This window comes from Gadus chalcogrammus, chromosome 6 (genome assembly GCF_026213295.1).
Source record: "Gadus chalcogrammus isolate NIFS_2021 chromosome 6, NIFS_Gcha_1.0, whole genome shotgun sequence".
Classification (NCBI taxonomy): domain Eukaryota; kingdom Metazoa; phylum Chordata; class Actinopteri; order Gadiformes; family Gadidae; genus Gadus; species Gadus chalcogrammus.
In genome coordinates this window covers 19,357,346-19,371,722 of record NC_079417.1, presented here as the reverse complement: position 1 = coordinate 19,371,722, position 14,377 = coordinate 19,357,346, and the positions used below count along the sequence as shown (strand labels likewise).

At 44.8% G+C, this 14,377-nt stretch overlaps 1 protein-coding gene across 2 annotated transcripts; it reads left to right on the top strand.

Annotated features, from left to right (window-relative positions):
- The first annotated feature begins 3,657 nt into the window (after positions 1–3,657).
- On the top strand, positions 3,658–13,813 carry asb6 (ankyrin repeat and SOCS box containing 6). Of its 2 annotated transcripts, none has more exons than XM_056593060.1 (7): positions 3,658–3,881; positions 4,251–4,374; positions 7,491–7,687; positions 10,539–10,645; positions 10,855–10,963; positions 11,260–11,346; positions 12,083–13,620. In XM_056593060.1, the coding sequence occupies exons 2-7, from the start codon at positions 4,265–4,267 to the stop codon at positions 12,802–12,804; spliced, it is 1,332 nt and encodes a 443-aa protein (XP_056449035.1). In that variant the 5' UTR covers positions 3,658–3,881; positions 4,251–4,264; the 3' UTR covers positions 12,805–13,620. The 2 variants fall into 2 exon arrangements, with proteins under 2 accessions (XP_056449035.1, XP_056449036.1); XM_056593061.1 differs by lacking the exon at positions 3,658–3,881 and adding an exon at positions 3,888–4,088 and having other exon boundaries at positions 12,083–13,813.
- Positions 13,814–14,377: the final 564 nt, after the last annotated feature.

Here is a 14,377-nt window from a genome sequence, read left to right as displayed (position 1 = left end):
AGTTTGAATTTGCTGGCATTTTCCGGAAAAACATTTCAGACCTTGATGTCTTGAAACGGCTCACAACCAAAATGTCAAGCGCACATAAATGGATTATTACTTCTTTTTGCCATTTTATGGAAGGGCACTCATGTGATAAGCCATTTTTCTGCCTGGCAGTGTCCTCTCAAACACATTAGAATGTTATACAGTATATGTTGTGGGTTATTTATACAAACAAGCAAAACCACCGCCACTGACAAATAGGTGGAGAGGTTTAAAAAATAAAGTTTGCAGTTTCCCTTTGGTCTAATCCCCGGGGGGCACACGAGAATAGACCCTCTGACTCTGCTATTGGTCAGTATCCTTCATCCATGACCTTAAGCGCCCGGCGAACCGTCCTCCAGTCACGGGACGGACAGCAGCTCTCCAAATTCATCATGGGCCTTCATTCTCTTTCACAGCCGTATCTGATCTATGATAGCATTAATAATAGCGGCAGCAGAAGGGTCCTGTCGGCCCCTCCTGTGCCCTCAGACTCCAGGACTGAGCAGATTACCACCAGCCATTCACAGCCCATTAAAACTGTATTTACTTATCGGGCCCCACTCTCTGGGGGCCCAGGCATTCTGTTTTCAAGAATGATGCCCGCAGGGAAGGCAAGGAGTGACCTTCCAATAGTCCGCGATACAATGAGTCACTAGAGGCCCTCCCCCTCTCCCGTCCCGTGCCCCCCTCCCACTGCCATGCCCCCCCCCCCTGCCCACTGCCATCACCCCGCTCACACTCCGATAAAAATGAAGTCCCCTCCCTTTCCCTTTGACTGTCTACATTTTGGTGAAAGTGTACAGTAAATATATGTTTACAACAAAAGCCTACAACAAATACATTCATATGGAGGAATATGACTAATATGGAATGGATGACTCCCTTAAATGAGCCATTACCAAGTGGACTGTTATTGCTAACAGTCCCCTTGGACTGTTACTCCCCCCCCCCTTCCCTATTTACCATGGACTATATGTAAATATGGAACATCTGCATAATGGCACCAATTATGTGCGGGAGCTGGCTGGCTGTTGGGTGGGAGAGCATGTTTGGACGTTCCCGTATGAATCTTCCTGAACCTGGGGAGAAGAGCTGCTGGTTGTGACGCTGCTCTCTCTTTTTGAGTGACAGCTGAGCAGTCTTCCAAATGGGACAAGGTGAACTCTCTGCATTCTCTCTCACACAGACAGTTATTCCTTATCTGCCAGAACGTGGTATGGCCTACTTTGGGTGTGCTTAACTTTCTCTGACCTTTCAAATGCTGATAATTTCAGCATGCAATCTTCTCTCTCTTCAATAAAATGTGCAGCACAAAAAAGATATTAAGGCCCAGCCAGAACGAACTGTTCCAACAAATCTGTGTTCAATTCAGAACTCATAGAAACGCTCCTGAAGTCCATTATCTCCTCTCTGCGTCCACCTTCACCTCGCCAATGGCACCGACTAGTCTGCTGCCGTTGGTTTTCAAAAAGCTCTGCATTAGTTGTCCAACTACTTTACGCTTTTATCCAAAGCGACTTACAATAAGTACATTTACCAAAAGAAAGAGAAACAACAATATATGGCTGTTGGTAAAGTAAGGATATTCATAGAACCAAGTGCCAAGCACTAACGATTCATAGGTTAAACCATGCCTTGTATAAAACAAAGCTAAGATAAGACACTACACGATGATAAGTACTATTTTTAAGTTCAAGGGCGTAGAGCATGCAATATGTGCGTACTAACTAATATAGTACTTCCTAATACATCTGTAAACATAGCATTGGATTTGTGGTCATTAACTTCTCCTTCTGCAGACCAAACTACAGAGGTTTTATACAATCTGGGACAGCAGTATACGCCGAGTACATCTCGTCCATGCCCGCGGCGTCGCTGGCAGCAATGGTGGCTGGTAAACTAAGGGGAATGGAGAGGAGGCCAAGCAGGAGCTAAATGCTTAATATATTTTTTGTTTTACTTTGTTGTACTCTGGTAATGAGTCGTTCCATGGCACAGCCACCATATCAGTCCTCCAGGGAACAAAAACAAGTCTTATGGTGCATGCCTCCTTTTCTTTTGTTCTTTAATTTATTCTTTTACCTCTGGTTGAATCGAGTCAATCTATATCGTCAACCATTTTTAGACTGCAATGTAATTCCGATACCAGTCGTGGTAGATTGTGGCTGCATTTAATAAAGAGCAAATTTACTCCAAGCTAAGTTATCTCAGTCCCATTTCTTAGCCTCTGTCCATGTCAGGTTTTCCCTGCATTCAAGCTTCCACCAATTTCAAAGTGTCCCAGAGAAAAGGGATGTTCTGCAAGTATCACTTTTATGTTTGATGTTGCTGTGTTGCTGGTAAATGCTCTTTCAATACATTGCTTGAGAAGGCACATAAAGAATAACACAATAAATGATTCTTATTATAGTTTTACAGTCTAAGCCCCTATCTCGGGAAATAAAAAATATGATACGTGTCAAAATTTATTGTTCAAATGTTCTGGAAGTTTTGCTGTGACACACACTTTTCTGAGTTCTGCGTCTTGCACCTGTTTTTATTTTGAGCTGGGAAGTGAGAGGCAAAAGCCTTGACAGCCGAAGACATTTGTTCCACGGTCAATGTGCCGAATGTGTCACGCCACCCACAGTTGGGAAGTCAGATATCAGATAAGGTTACCCACAACAACCCTGTGGTGTCAAAATGACAAATTAACTTGAAAGCTGAACACAGGATTATCTGCATCATCATCAAAGGACCAAGACAGGTGTGAGCAAAGACTGAAGAACTCACCGATTGCAGATAGAAAACAAAGAAAACGGAAATTGGTTATTCATGAGTAGAAGCTTCAAAACTAGATTTGGGGCTGGACTGAATTGAGAGCGTATTCAAATATTCTGAGACTTCACAGCAAGACGGGCTCTCGAACTGACGATGCCCAATGAATGAAATAATAATAAAAAAGGACATCAAAATACAAGTGATCTTGAACTAATTGTATGAAATTATACAAAGACCTTTAATTAGAGTCCTGTATTTCCTTATCGTAATAAGCGGTTTGAAGTGTCATGGTTGAGTGTACTGGGTGGGAAAAGGACAAATCCGATTCGGGTAACAGATGCAAAAGAAGGTTGAATTTCTTTTTAAATATTCCCCATATGGATTTCATAAAGGAAAAAAATATTTGTAGCAAATATATTTGGCATTTTTAGTTATGCAACAATGCTGCCACCTAATGACAGAGTTCATCTTTAAAAAAAGGAAAGGTTTGAATGAAGACAAAATCTCATGACATATTCGTGTGTGTGTGTGTGTGTGTGTGTGTGTGTGTGTGTGTGTGTGTGTGTGTGTGTGTGTGTGTGTGTGTGTGTGTGTGTGTGTGTGTGTGTGTGTGTGTGTTCGTGTGTGTGTGTGTGCGTGTGCGTGTGTTTAATGAATTAATACAAAGTTCTTATTTTTTTGTGTCGGATACGTCATTCTTCCTTGTTATATATCGGGTTCTCTCTACAGAAAACACAGATGGCAATTAGTTTGAGTCACAAATGAGTGCAATTACTCATCGTGGTCAAAGCAGATATCTTGATTCATATTTACTTACATCTATTTGGTTTTATATCTTTATATTGAGATGATAGTTATAAAAATATACATACATTTGTTCAAAGACGCTTTTACCAACAGTGCAACCAATTTCAAATCATATGTGGTCGTTTTTCTCTGCGCTTCAGCGGTCGGTAGGGAGAACCTTTGTCACCGGAACCTTTGACACCGTCGCTGTTGGCTGTTCTAGACGAACTTAAAAGAATGACGCACACGTGTTGTAAAGCAGTATGGTAAACAACAAACCCCAGACAGCACCTCCAGCCTGGTCTTTGGTAAAAAGGAAACCCCAGATCAGATACTACTTCTATGGCCAAACCACCCTTGTCTTAGTTAAACACATTCATATTCACATCATTTGAGCTCTTGGCCGTCGGACGATATATTATTTTATATTATATTACTAATAATATCACTCCGTCTCCTAGGTCGTGTACGTTCGAGAGAGCACACATTAAAACTACAGAAACCATTCAAATAATGTAGGGGTAGTAACGGTGTATTTGGACATTTATTTAGATATCATATTGTGAACATTTGCCAGCTGTTTTTGTGTTCGATCCAAATGTGACAATTTAATATAATTACATCTTCATGTATTGTTCCCAAATAAAAGTATTACATTTGTATATGTCTCTTTCTAGTGTGTAGAGGAGAGATGCCTTTTCTCCATGGGTTCCGCAGGATCGTTTTTGAGTACCAGCCACTAGTCGATGCCATTCTGGTGACTGTGGGGCTAGAGGAGGGAGCCAGTCGGGATGAGGAGAGGTACGTCCTTTACGGCCCAGTAGGCTATACATCGTTAACGTTACTGTCTGTATCTGTTGTTATCTCCATGTCCTTTATGTATAAATGTATACATTTTTTCTTCTTTCTTTTCAATCTTTTGAAATGTTGTTCAGCGCTACTGCTTGTTTGAAGTTAGATTTTAGCCATGTGTTTCATCAACTACACTAGAAGATACAAATAAAGGAACACATTTCTAAGGCCTTTTTTTTTAGAATGTGTTAAAGAGTTGTTAATAAGAAATATCCCACTCCCCTAGAGTTCCCCTAGCCTGACTATGATAAAAACTTGCGTTCGGTGGAAAACGAGCACTAGGTATCCTGCTCGCCTTTGAAAAAACGGAAGCTCAGGCATAAGGGGCCAAGTTACCTCCCCTTTCTCTGCCTTGCATGGCCTGCGAATTTGGCCCGCCAATGAGACAATGACCTACTACCGTGCGAGCGCCGTGTGTGTGTGTGTGTGTGTGTGTGTGTGTGTGTGTGTGTGTGTGTGTGTGTGTGTGTGTGTGTGTGTGTGTGTGTGTGTGTGTGTGTGTGTGTGTGTGTTACGTCTCTGGTATTTCAACAACGAGACTCGTAGTGGGGGTTATCTCAGCCATGGTTAAGAAGGAATTGGGGGAAAGGAACTTTGGCTTTGCCTCCCTGAAGTACATGAACTGCGACATGGAGGAGAAAGGGATTGTTGCCCGCGATTGTCTTCTGCCGGAGCCCCGCTGCCCGCTGCCTGCTGCCGCGAGGCAACACACCCGGGAGGCACCACCTCCGCCGGGCCCTGGTGCCCCGTGCTGCCCGCCTCAGAGGCGGTGGTGCCTTGACAGCGGGGCTCCGGCGGGAGACAATCGCGGGCAACATTCCCTTTCTCCTCCATGTCGCGGTTCAGTCTACTTCAGATTGATGTGGAAGTGGAAGTACCAGAGACATCGGAGAACCCGACGCAGTCGTTTGAGATTCATAATATCGTCTGGAGGCGCATACAGCTTTTGGCCGTGATAGGGATGCACCGAAATGAAAATTCTTGGCCGAAACTGAAAACCGAAAATGAGGAAACCAAGGCCGAAAACCGAAACACTGAAATAAATTATTATGCCAATTTTTGCAAATCGCTATACGTGGGTCTCTCTCAGAAACATTGAAAAACGTCCACACCGCAGACATATTATTATTATCCAGACAAGCGTCTGCTGGCCGCGCTTTTTGGTTTGCGTCATCGCAAATTTCTGGTTCGGCCGTGTTGTTTCGGTGTTAAAAGTATTTCGGCCGAAAACCGAAAATGCGCTTTTGGGCCATTTTCGACCGAAAATTCGGTGCATTCCTAATATAGATATCTATGTATAATATGATATTATTTAGATATAGTGCTCCAGGAATCACCCGGAGTGTTCTAGAATATTTACAGAACACGGCCATAGGCTGTGTGCGTTTCTCCATTACATCTACTGTACTCAGGGCGCATGGTAGCGTGGCCGCAAGCTGCTCAGGGCCACACCCCCTCCCTCCTCCTGGACCCGCCTCTCCTCCTCATTTGCTTTAAAGCTACAGACACTGAAACGGCGGGTTTGGGGAAAGCTCAATGTGCGACTGGCTCTTAGTGGCTTTAATTCTGCTCCACAGTTGAATTACGGGAACGTCTTCAAATACTTTGTTAGGGGCCCACTAATCTATCTATATTAAAGCATCCATAAAGTAGCATGCCATGGGACCTTTAAAGTAGAAAAAGCTGTCCGCCCATTTCTCTGACACTCACTAATTCAGACTTCATAACTTGGTCAATATTTTATCGTTAACCTTTGTTCAAAGGTTTAACAAATCTACTCACGTATCTTCAATAATCTGGAAACAGAATTTCGATTAACTTTTAAACTTTTTTTCAATATCACAGTTTAAGATCCATGTCGGCTTATTTTGAGTTTGTCTCATTGATTGACACTCCGGCGAGAGCACGAGGACGTGCAGGCACTGCCAAGCAGTGTTGCCAGATTGGGCAGTTTTTCTCGCTCAATTGGACTACTTTTTACTACGTTCAGGCGGCGTTGCCAGATTGGACAATTTCTCCAGCCCATTAGACTACTTTTAATAACGTTAGGCTGTAAAAATTAGCATTAGGCAAGTACATAAAATTTTGGTTTAAAAAGAAAATAAGCGTGATTATTTTAATTCTTTCTACATACCATACCTTTCATAAGGCATATCATTTGTGCAGCTAGTACAACTATTACTTCAACTACTATACTACTACTTCAGCGACTACTACTACTTCAGCTACTACTTCTAATACTTCTACTTCAGCTACTACTAGCAGCACCACTACTACTATCTTCCAGCTTTGACAATATTACAGTTTAGCTTCCATCTTTTGTAACAATGTATTTCAGCAACATCAGTCATTTTTCGACTTCAGCTTCCCGGTGCACTGTGCACTGCAATGCAATTGACCTTTCAGATTTTTCAGCAGTGCAGGGCAATACATTTGACCTTTCAGATTCTTCAGTTCAATTCATTTTACATCTCTGCATTTTTAGCAATGCTTTGCGCTTTTCATTCAGCTGTCACTTTATTTATTTACAACCATTTACATTTTCCTAGAGGGGACATATAATGAAAAAAAACTCAAATCCCAGGAAAACACCCACAATTTTCCTGAGATTTGGGGTGTTGCTTTGGGTCTCTGGTGCTCCCACACGCATACAAATTTTGAAAAAAGTCTGTACATGATTTTTTGAGTGAGATATGCATTTCTGAATGTACTTCGCCTACAGTTACCAAACTGTAGGCGGAGTCAGTTTCGGCGCCCACTCCTACGTAGGAAGGGGGCACAGTTATATATGACCACCCACTTCCCCATCCCCCTGGGGAGGTGGGAGGTAAGGGTTATTATCTGCGAGGTCATATTACTTCTACTGTAGGTACGCCATTGACGCATCTAAAGTAAGAGATAATCACAGCAACCAACATGTCAATAGGTTAGGTTTTACTTGTTGTTCTACAGTCACTTCTAAGCAGAATGTGTCATTATTATGATTGGAAAATTCAAAAATAATGGAATGGATATTAAATAATAAATATTGTCATTAAATGTTCCTGCCTCTGCTCTCAACACAGGTTTACTTTAATCCGAGGCACCCAGCAGGTGGACCAGGGCTCTGTCTGCAGCTCCCTGGTGGAACTGCTGGACAGGGAGTCCACGTCCTCCGTGTTCGAGGAAGGGATCAGCTATGCTCTTTTTAAAGTGGCCGAACAGGGCCTTGTTTACGCAGCTGAGATCCTGCTGCGCTACGGAGCCAATCTGAACTTTGAAGGTGAGCCACAATGTGTCTTCATTTCATGAGACTTATTTTAATACGTCCCTTCTATACCATCATTTTGTTTATTTCTGCTTCACCTAATTTCCCCTTGGGGTCAATTGAGTTCCCATCTTATTGCTCACCTTTACGTTATCTTACTACTATAGTGGCAGGCCTGTCAACCAGTTACTCATGTGCGCATACGTGCCAAGCAGCCTGCAGCTCACACACACACACAGCACTCGCAAACGCATGCATACACCGCAAGCAAGCACATACACACCGCATACACACTCTAGTTATGGTAAAAAAAGCTCCCAGTTTCAGCTCAAATTTGAAGAAATTGGAGAAAAAAAATAGTTTTGTGTTGAGAGTTCTAGGAAGGAAGGGGGCTATGTTATTCCCATGGTTAATACCCTCGCCACCTGTTGATGCTTACTTATTAGCAGTTACAAGTTGTTGAGTGTGAGCAAGGTTGTATATGAAATTTGTCATATGTAGATCTTTCAGGGTGTCCTCCTGATGAGAATGTAGCCAGTGAGTTAAGACATTTTGACCCTCCTGTGGTTTCTCAAACACAATTATACCCCCTTTTCATATCTCAACCACCAATAACTGACATGACATCCGAAAATGGAAAACTGCTGATCCCCAGTTACAAGAAAGGATAGACTGACTCCAGCTAATGTCATCTAAATGATTCCAGGCCCCACCAGATATGCTAGCCGCAGTCATATATACAAGACAATCTGCATTTTAACTATATTATATTTTCCTGTGTATAAAAACATCACTATATTTGAATATCAACATAATGCCCTTCAAACACAAAAACATTATTTGTTTTTCATTTTAGATCTATGAATGAGATACAGTACAGTGATTTGCATATTTCGTAATAGTTATATACGATCAATACGTACGTATATATGTATAAGGGGAGGTAGGGGGCAGTCATGTATTATTTACTGGGCTATAAAGATGGTCTGTAGAAAGGCCTTAAAGGTTGGGTATGGAATTCTCTTTTTTGGCCATTTTTGCAAAATTACTTGAAATCCTTATCATAACCCACTTACAGCCACTGAGTTAGAAGTACTGACATGAAAATTAAACAAGTCAATCATCTGTGGAACTGGCAGGGCTCGAAAAACTCCAGCCAATGATTTCCAGACCCACCGAGTGGCATTGGACAGTAAGTACGTCAATCAAATGGTCGTACTGCACTCCCCCTCCCCCGCTCCCCGCGCGACCCCTTCGTGCACATACTCAAAGCTCGTGACCCAGAGCAAGCTTCTGTTGTTATCCTGCGGTAGCTACTGGAGCTAGTTATCTAGCTAACGGCTCGCTCTCGCGCTTCTGTGTTCGCTCGTGCATGATGCGCGTCCATGTACTTGGAATGGGTGGAGTCAGAGTCAGCGTTGAAGGAGAAGGGGTAGGACCATTTGAGTTGTGTATTTTCTAAATCTGCTGGCGTTTCGCAAATCCCATACCCCACCTTTAAGAAGCTGAGAGAGAAACTTGGTTAAGACTTTCAGTTACAATAATTTTTAAGCATGTTTAAATTGCTCGGGTCAAATTGACCCCAAACATCAAAGTTGTACGTTTATTTGAACATAATAGGAGGGTTATGAAGAAAACACATTTTTTAAAGGTCAAGATATTTGAGTTACACCAATGACATGGCATGTACTATGTTAAACTCCATAGAAGATGCAATAAATCATTAAAAAAGATAATTGAACAAATGCACTGCTATGCAGCCGGAATATACCGGCTGAAATTTGAGCATCATCGTTGTCTCAACAATTCATCATAACTAATCGCCGTGTCAAGCCAAGCCGCCCCATTCATCTCCATAACATAAAAATAACAATGGCAGCCAGTCAACCTGCTCATCGATCAAACCGGCGACGGTATAATAAGTGGCTGACTTAACGGTGACTCAGCATTGCAGCCTCTCCGACAGGACTGTCTGCGTGATCGGTGGCTGTGTGATGTAATCCAGGCGTCATGTCCTCGACCAATCAAATGATTGCTTGACAATGACACGCCGCTTGATGATGTGCCGCCCAGTGTGCTTTCTGAACCTCTGGCTGGTTTGACACTGTCCCACGATGCCTCTGTCTTCACCGCGGTGGCAGGTATATTCTCTGGATTCATCGTTAAAGTCCTCGAGTTATTTGTGCTGGTTGTGACTTGAAGGGAACCACTAGCTGTAGTCACAAAATCTTCACGTTGGCTTTGGGTACTTTGGATTTAGCAGCGACAGTCCTCTGTCATCTGTCACTGGCGCCTCCGTAGTGTGGCGGTGGATTGTTATCTTGGGAGCGTGTCCATCACCAGATTAATCAAGGTTTCCCATACCAACAGGCTGTCTCCAGGCTCTGACGAGGCCGCAGGCGGCTGCCGTCTGTAGGACAACCGTCTCTCCAGTCAATCTTTTGTCATTTTTTCTGTTTTTTATTCCGTTTCCCAAATTATGCCTCACTATTCCACCATCGAAAGTGGAATGTGATTGTAGAAGTCCTTCATCAGTTACATTTTCAAAGGCTTCTCATTACCACACTACACAACAACCCATAATGCAAAGCCCTCTAAAGGCCTCCCCTAAACCGACAGGAAATAAATACTTTTGGTGGTGGGGGGGGGAGGAGCATAGTTACAAAAAACTAAAAGAAAAATCAGCATTTTTTTTAGCCTGTCTAACTCTTCATGATTAAAGCACTGAAATGAAAAAAAAAAGTGAGTAAAAGTATAGGCCTTTGGTTTGCATTGTTTCTTTGAATCCTACCACTCAAAGAAGCTTATTCTTTATTCATTCTTAATTCCACGTTCCAATCCTCTTACCTCCTGGTCCCCCCCTCAGACCCGGTGTCCTACTACAACCCGCTGCACATCGCCGTGCTGAGGGGCCGGCCCAGCATGGTGCGGCTGCTGGTGGGCCACGGGGCGGACGTCCAGAAAAGAGACCGGGTGAGCTCAGTATCCCTCCCACAGTGTTAACCACAGAGACCCTCTGTCCCCCTGCATTCACACGGCTCCCCTTTAAGTTTATTTTCATTAACGAGACGGGAGGCCTCGTGGGATGCCTCACACAGACTGGGGACCCATTGGGGTTTAACCCAGAACATTTGGTCAGGGATGCAGAACACCCTCACCTCACTAACCAGCCATTTTCATAGATCCATGAGAGTAGTCCCTTGGACCTGGCCAGTGAGGACTCGGACCGGCTGGCCTGTATGCACACCCTGCTGGACCTGGGGGCGGAGGTGAACGCACAGGACAAACTGGGTACGTTGAGTGTGTGTATTTATACATATGTATTGTATACTTATTTCAATAATGAAACTTAATAAATGTACCATTTTATAATGGAAGTCAATGGGCAGCCAGCAAAGCCCTCTGTTTTCAACTACTTAAAACTGCACAACTTAAATCTTACCTTTTAAACTTTGCCTGTTTTCTCTTCTTCTAGTCAATACACATTAATGCAGCCACAACTTTTATGTTTGTATTGTTATGCTTACTCCTATCAGACTTTAAACTTTTGAACTCTGTTCTTATATGTGTATAAATGTTCCCGAAAGGTAAAACTGCTCTTCTGCACGCCCTGGCCAGCAGCGATGGACTCACGGTGCACAACGCAGAGAACATCCAGCTGCTTCTCCAGAGAGGTACCCAACACCCCCCCCCCACCCCCCATTGATATAAAATCAATGTGTTGTTTATATTTATAATACATTTTTGAGCATGAAATACAGGATATTTTACTGGAAACAAATGGCAGATTATAAGGGTGTTATTTTAGATTTGTCTCCGCAGTTTAAAGACGCTAATATATATATCCGCCACTAGATGGCACTCCTTAGCCAGTTTAATCCGCCCTAGTGGACGTCGAGATCATCGCGGACTCAATTGCAAGGGTGTGTCATAAATATGTTGCAAATATAGCAGCATAACTCGGTACCTAGAAGTGGCAGAAAGCATCGGATGGTTCCTTGGTTGGTGTAGGACATTCCAAAATGGCAGAATCACTGAACTAGATCTTCGTATTGTATATTTTCCTCAGATGTGTCCATGGCACATGAAAATTATCGGCTAGGCCATCCCAAGAGTACAGTTTGTAATATTATGCATGTTAGGGAAGGGTTGGAGGGAGGTATACGCCAAATAGTTTTTTGCATGAAAGTGTGTGTGTGCTTGAGTGTGTGTGTGTGTGTGTGTGTGTGTGTGTGTGTGTGTGTGTGTGTGTGTGTGTGTGTGTGTGTGTGTGTGTGTGTGTGTGTGTGTGCTTGTATGAAAGGATTCTTCAAGCTTCCTTTCGCCCTTTGGAAACGTGCAACGTGTATATCGACCCAAATGAACCAGCACGAGGCGTAACATTCTTAACGACGTTCCGTTGGTTCCCAGGCGCCGACGTCAACGCCACCACGGAGGCGGGCGAGTCGGCCGTGTCCTCGCTGGTCTTCCTCGTCAAAGAGTCCCTGGAGGCGGGCAGCGCGGAGGACGCCGCCCAGATGGGTCGCTTCTGCGTGCGGGCCGCCGAGCTGCTGCTGGCCCACGGCACGGACGCCAGCCGCTGCCTCGTGGAGGACGGCGAGCCCTCGCTGACGCAGGCCAGCCTGGAGCACTTCGACCTGCTGCTGCCACTGGCCACGCTGCTGCTGTACCGCGGCGCCGCCTTCGCCTGCTCCCGCCACGGCGCCGCCTGCTGGTCGGGCTCGGCGCTGCTGTTCCGGCGGCTGCGGAGCGTCCTGCAGTCGAGCGGCGGCGACGAGGGCCGCGCCGCCGAGATCCTGGAGCAGGCCGAGTTTGTGCTGGATGCGGCCAGGGTGGACCACCCCTCGCTGCCGCCGCCCCCCGGGCTGGAGCCCCAGCTGCTGGGCGACGGGGCCGGCGCCCGGGGCCTGCTGGAGCTCCACAGGCGAGTGACGGAACAGGAGGCGAGCCCTCCGGCCCTGCGCTGCCTCTGTAGGGCCTTCTTGAGGAGACACCTCCAGCCCGGGCCCCTGGGTCGCAAAGTGAAAGCGCTGCCGCTGCCGGACCGCCTCAAAGACTTTTTGCTGCCAGAACACACAGCGAGTCTGAAGCCGAGCTGGAGGTCGTTCAGGCCCGTACACGCCTCACCGTGAGAGGTCCGTCTGTCTGCTCAGAGTGGGAGAAAATCTGCTGTACAACGTAAATGTTGCTGAAATGTCTTAATAATAATCTTAAATTAACACTTGATTATTAATGTAATGAGCTACCACTGAGGCCTTTTTAGTTAGAAAGATAATGTGCCATTTTACATGTCTGTACAGGTTCACAATCAGGTTCACAATCTTCTCTTAGCAATGCTGGGATTTGTTATGCATATGATGTAATTCTGTTTTAATGACACTAGATGGCACTGGGACTCTCAAAATGCACACATGACCGCTTTTCTTTTCCTCTTTCGTTCTGTTTTCATCTTCTAGATTTTGGATAATTTTCAGTGGCTAAAATAGCATCAGCAATAGCTGCCAATTTAAACACATGTCCATTTTCCTCACAGTTGTGTTTTTACTGAAGATGGGAAAAATATACCAGTTATTCCCCGATTGTATTGTGGTCCAGTTTAATGTGTATCGTCCATAGTCCTATTTTCCAAGCAGCCATGCAGCGGCACTGTAGCCTCGAACATGCCTAGTGGTCTTTAGTTATCTATTAGGGAGACGAGGCTGGGTAATTGGTGATATATTTCTAACTTTCTTCCTCGAGGCGCTGTTCCACGTGGAGCCCATGCTACATGAATAAGTGGTATTTTCATAATAATAAGTAATAAGTCATAATGAATTGCATGTACATGAGAAATAAAGTCATACATATTGTGACTTGCTGTGGTCGATTCGGAAAAAGTGCACAAATCTCTCCATCCACATCTGGCTGGACGTGAAAGGGCCGGGGAGTCACCACGAGTGAGGCGAAGTTGAGTTAACATCCGTCTCTGGTGGTAAACACAACGTATGGAGATAACTGGCTTCAAGCAGAAGGGGGTTTGGGGAGAATCACTTTGGTGCGTGTGAACAACATAAAGCATCCAGGACTAGAGGACTGTGTGTGTCTACGGCTATGACAGTCAAACTAAATAGGACGCTTTGTTACACAACTAACCCCTTCCTGACATCACTGGAGCTGGAGAGGCTCCAGTGCTCCCGGGCTCTCCGGCCCCTCATCTTATCTAGGTCACAGCCTCCGAGGAGCGGCGTGCTGCGGTGCCTCCGAGGAGAGGCGCTCTGTGGAGTCGCGGTGGCAGCAGCAGCGGCATGACTAACGCTTCATTCTCCTGTCTTTCTAAATCTCCATGCACAGTCCTTGATAAAACCTCCACAATACGTGCTTTTGTAGCATATACACTAAGATATGGTGGAGCCGACGCGCAGGGCGGTATGGTGCGTAATTAGAATACGCGCTTCTGGTGCGGCGTACAGCCATGTAGGCCACCCGATGAGGTGGTGCTGGTGTCGGACGCGTCGAAATCACAATGTTAGATTCTAACTTCTATAGGCAACAATAAACTATCTGCAGAAGCAGCCTCCGTGCACAGAGAATCCAATCCAGTGAGCAGAAGGCAATAGAATAGAGATGGAGGGGCGGGCTGAACCAGTACTCTCCATCCAGCGTTTATTGGAAAACAGCGCGACTGGAGCTTGGTACTGAAATTAGTTATTGATCTATTCTCTCTCA